The sequence below is a fragment of the Carya illinoinensis genome, chromosome 16, assembly GCF_018687715.1.
Source record: "Carya illinoinensis cultivar Pawnee chromosome 16, C.illinoinensisPawnee_v1, whole genome shotgun sequence".
In the NCBI taxonomy this organism is placed as follows: Eukaryota; Viridiplantae; Streptophyta; class Magnoliopsida; order Fagales; family Juglandaceae; genus Carya; species Carya illinoinensis.
In genome coordinates this window covers 7,480,046-7,484,373 of record NC_056767.1, presented here as the reverse complement: position 1 = coordinate 7,484,373, position 4,328 = coordinate 7,480,046, and the positions used below count along the sequence as shown (strand labels likewise).

General features: G+C 39.1%; 1 protein-coding gene across 1 annotated transcript; it reads right to left on the bottom strand.

The window, feature by feature from the left end:
• Nucleotides 1-728: 728 nt before the first annotated feature.
• On the bottom strand, nt 729-3,978 carry LOC122299462 (probable serine/threonine-protein kinase At1g01540). Its single transcript, XM_043109776.1, has 7 exons — nt 3,042-3,978; nt 2,699-2,803; nt 2,165-2,287; nt 1,903-2,073; nt 1,676-1,805; nt 1,364-1,573; nt 729-1,010 (listed from the first exon to the last, which is right to left on the bottom strand). The coding sequence occupies exons 1-7, from the start codon at nt 3,737-3,739 to the stop codon at nt 873-875; spliced, it is 1,575 nt and encodes a 524-aa protein (XP_042965710.1). The 5' UTR covers nt 3,740-3,978; the 3' UTR covers nt 729-872.
• Nucleotides 3,979-4,328: the final 350 nt, after the last annotated feature.

Below are 4,328 nucleotides of genomic sequence, written 5' to 3'. Positions count from 1 at the left end.
GGGGGTCCCGAAGATTCTCTTGCCAAAGTTTCCTGTCACAACCAAGCCCCCACACCTTTATAAACAATGTTAGAATGTAATAGTGATTCTTGTGAACTGTAGGACCCATGACTTCTAATCATCCCCACCTAACTTTTCAGGACAAAAGGCCTTTTATCAAACATCCTTAATCAAGGGTTTTGATCGTGATACATTTAATACTCAATCGTTTTGCTTTATGAATAATGAAGTAACTTTTTAGAATTTTCCTGTCCTGCTCTTTTTCACCTTTGGTTGTAAATCAATAATGCAGTTCTTTGTTCTTTATCGATGAAGAAATCATATTAGCAACATTTGCCGAGACATATTCTTAAACATGTACATGCTTACACACACACACACACACACACACACACACACACAACTTGATCAGTTCTTAAAAATGGGTGATCCCCAAGTAAGCAACAGTAATGGTGAAATCACCTTTTGATGATAACCCCATTACACAAGTGATAATGGTGTAGCTTCTGCAAGGAAACTGAATTAAAAACATTTTCACTGCCCTTTAAACAAAGTAGTGGCAAGATGTCAAGAAATGAAGACAGCTTTACTTTTTCTTGATGATTTCGTTAAAAAAAAAATAAAGAGCTGTGAAATAATAATCGATACCAAAGCATATCCTCTACAAAATTTGGTTGGCAACGCTAAAGTATGTGGTCAATGGGTATAAAGAGCATGACACAATATGATAAAAAATCTACAAACAGTAGAAATTTATATTAAACGAATGACATATACAGGGAATAAATGATGTCGCAAAATCCAGCTCTGGATGGAAAAAAAGGAGGAAAAAGAAGGCATGTCGCTTCACCTTATACATTAGCAAGGCGAACCTACCGCTCTTCAGGCACATCCTTTATCCATAAAGATCTATTGGCTCGAGCACCACCTTCATATCCACTACTGTCCCCAGATTCATTTACTTGCCTCTCCTTTGTACCATCCTGTTGTATGCGTCCAGCTCTACGGTCCTAAAATCAATTGCAAAGACAAGCCTTGATGAGAAGTTAAGTGTAGACAGGTAAGCGTTACATGGCGCATTGTTCAATAATAATCATGATGCGGTTTTCACAAACCCGGCATGAATGAAGTTGCAGTAACTACTAATCACATCTCTGATTGGGTAGGAAAATATTGCATTTCAATATTTAAGTGAAAAGAAAATCAAAGTGGTTCATTGTGCAAAATTATCAGTAAATGTGGAAAACCAGAAAACATGGGACATATAATACCCAAACAAGGTCCAACTTCATAACCATTAAAAGAATGGAGATAAGAATATAGTTATAAAGATAATAAGGGGCACAAGTAAACGAAAACTCACATCACGGAAAGGGAACTCATCAGCCTCGAGCATATGTATCACATGCCCCATCTTTGGCCTTTTCTGAGCATTTGGATCCACACAGCGCAAAGCTACTAGCAGAGCACGTTTCAGAGCCCTTGAAGAAGGTTTCTCTGGTAGCCTAGGATCCAAAACACCATCTGCATTCCGATTTGTGACCATGGCTTTAAGCCACTCAACTAGGTTCACCTGAAAGTTTGATTTGGCAGTTGCTATCAAAAAGAAAAAAGGCTTATCTTGAGCTGCTCATAAAGCAATTTCACGAAGTATCTAGGATCGATGAACACATACCTCCCCAGCAGGGCGACTGTAGTCTACTGGGTTTCTCCCAGAAATGATTTCCATCAGAAGAATTCCAAAACTATATACATCACTTCTTTCATTCAACATGCCGGTACTGGCATATTCTGGAGCTACATATCTACAAAACAGAACCAAGAGAATATCATTTTTATTCGCTCTTCTAGATTTCTGAAGGTCAGAATGGGAAGTGACTATGAGTTTTCAATTCGACTGACCCAAAAGTTCCCATCACACGGGTTGTCACATAACTCCTCTCTGAGCCCAAGAGCTTTGCTAGGCCAAAGTCAGAGACCTTCGGATTCCACTGCTTATCAAGCAAGATGTTGCTTGATTTGATATCACGGTGAACAACCTTGGGCTCAAGACCCTCGTGCAGGTATGTCAACCTATATTTGTAATCAAGGTTCAGTCATGGCATCCAAGAAACAATCCAAAGTAGAAGCATAATGTAATAAACATATTTGAGTCAACACATACCCTTTTGCAGTTCCAACTATTATATTCATTCGAATCTCCCAAGTAAGAGGGCTGGAAGGCCCAACATCTCCATGGATCCATTGTTCTAGGTTTCCATTGTCAACATACTCATAAACAAGTATCCTATAACAATTCAAGTACATCACTGCACCCATATAAGACAAGAATATTTTCCGTTTCTTCCTCTCTTTTTTTTTTTTTCTTCAGGATGAGTAAAAAAACAATTACATTATAAGTTAAGAAAATGACAAGGCAATAGCTTGTAGCATCATAAACATCAAAATCCTCTTTGGATGATGGAAGGGATTACAGTGAATGGAATGGAAAGGAAAGGAAATGATTAATCGAACCTTTCCCATGCTTCAGAGATGTATTAAAGGGAAGAAGGGAATGGCGTCATTCTATTCGATTATAATTAATTAATTCTTTTATATTCCTTTCATTTATGAACTCGAAAGACGTCTAACTTACAGTGTTATGCATAATTAACAATGATTAGAGGGACAAAGATGTAACCGAAGAGGATAGAGATACCGATGAGCTCCTTCAGCACAATAACCAAGCAATCTCACTAAATTCTTATGCCGAACACGTCCAATTGCTTCAACTTCAACCTTAAACTCCTTCTCAGCTTGTCCCCTGAAGCAAAACAACTACCCCGATCAAACTTTCTGTCATAACTCCTCCAATACGAAGTACATGCAACCTTCGGTTAATTTATGCTCCAGCCGTTGATTCTCAAATTCAAACCAACAAAGAAACAAAGTAACAAAACACTAACTAATGCGTCAAATTCCAACTAGGTCCATGAATAACAACATCACCAGCTAAAAGATCAAGATTTCGAGGATGTTATACCGACATGCAACGAAATTACCTGTTATTGAGCAAATTCTTAACTGCAACCGTGGTATTATCCTCCAACACACCCCTGTAGACAATCCCATACCCACCCTCACCGATCACATTCTCATCAGCAAACCCATTAGTGGACACCTCAAGCTCTCTGAGAGTGTACCAGTGCCCCCAGCCCAAATGAGAGACCTCTGGCACCGCAATCATTGCCTGGTCGCCGGACTTGGCCTCTCCGCTGCCATGAGACGAGCCTCCAGCACGCTCAGGGTACGAAATCCGATGATCTTTCCCGATTTCTATGTGAATTCTGTTCCGCCCACCTAGCGGGCTCTCTTCCTCTAGCGGAAGAAGCAGGGGTTGAGCTCTGCACAACGGCTCCGATTCCGGCAATGGGTCCGAGTTAGAGGCCTGCTGGAAAGCATTTGGGTTTTGGTCCTGGTGGGGGTGGGTTGGGTTGTGTGAAGGGTCGATTCGGATTTCTTGGATTTCTTTGGAGACGCTTGGGATGGTGGGATTCAAAGAGGACTTGTTGACGGGCTTTGAAGAAGAAGAAGGAGAAGAGGAAGAACTTTTGCGCCTTGACGTGAACCAGAGAGATATAAGGAAGAGCACAAGAACTATGGCTGCACCTACGCATATACCAAGCACTACCCACAAGCGAAGACCAAAAATGGAGGTACGCTTCGAGAGCTGATCGTTTAAGAACGTATACTCAGTCATTGTTCTCTGCTCCCACCTCCACCAGCTTCCCCTCCTCGTTCCTCTTCTTATATTACTGTAAAATTGGATCCTTTGTCAAGCACACCCATAAAATGATAAAATTGAAGAAGAAGAAGAAGAAGGGGGGCGACAAAAGTGAGAGTGTGGCAGCAGGTTGATGATTAATGTGGCAAATGGAAAATATGCATTGCATTTGCACAGACTGAGCGGGTGCTTTTTTATTTTTACACCCGAATGAAGGAGCAGCCGTAGTGGGATTTCTCTGAAACTTTCACCTCTATTTTATTTATTTATTTTTTTGTTTTACCCTTTAAATTCTTCTCATGGAATTAAGGATAAATAAAAATTTATTAGTTATTAAAACTGTTCGAGACAGAGTCTAAAACGTAAAAAGTATTGAAATTTTAATTTTTTTAATAAATATAATAAATCTGGTTACGATATATTAAAACTCTTAATGAATAAATCTCACACGTCTCATTTATAAAAAATATTGAAAAGTTATAATTACAACAATGAGTTTGCAATTATCGTATAATCATTTTATAAAACTGAATGAATATAAAATTTATATAAAAAATTTAATTTT

Bases quoted from the DNA above. Each gene is read 5' to 3' on its own strand.
- LOC122299462 (XM_043109776.1), bottom strand. From the start codon at position 3,739: ATGACTGAGTATACGTTCTTAAACGATCAGCTCTCGAAGCGTACCTCC. The intron at 1,806-1,902 runs GTCAGTCGAATT...TCTGTTTTGTAG, and splicing joins CGTGTGATGGGAACTTTTGG to ATATGTAGCTCCAGAATATG. The intron at 1,011-1,363 runs GTGAGTTTTCGT...AATTGATTTTAG, and splicing joins ATGAGTTCCCTTTCCGTGAT to GACCGTAGAGCTGGACGCAT.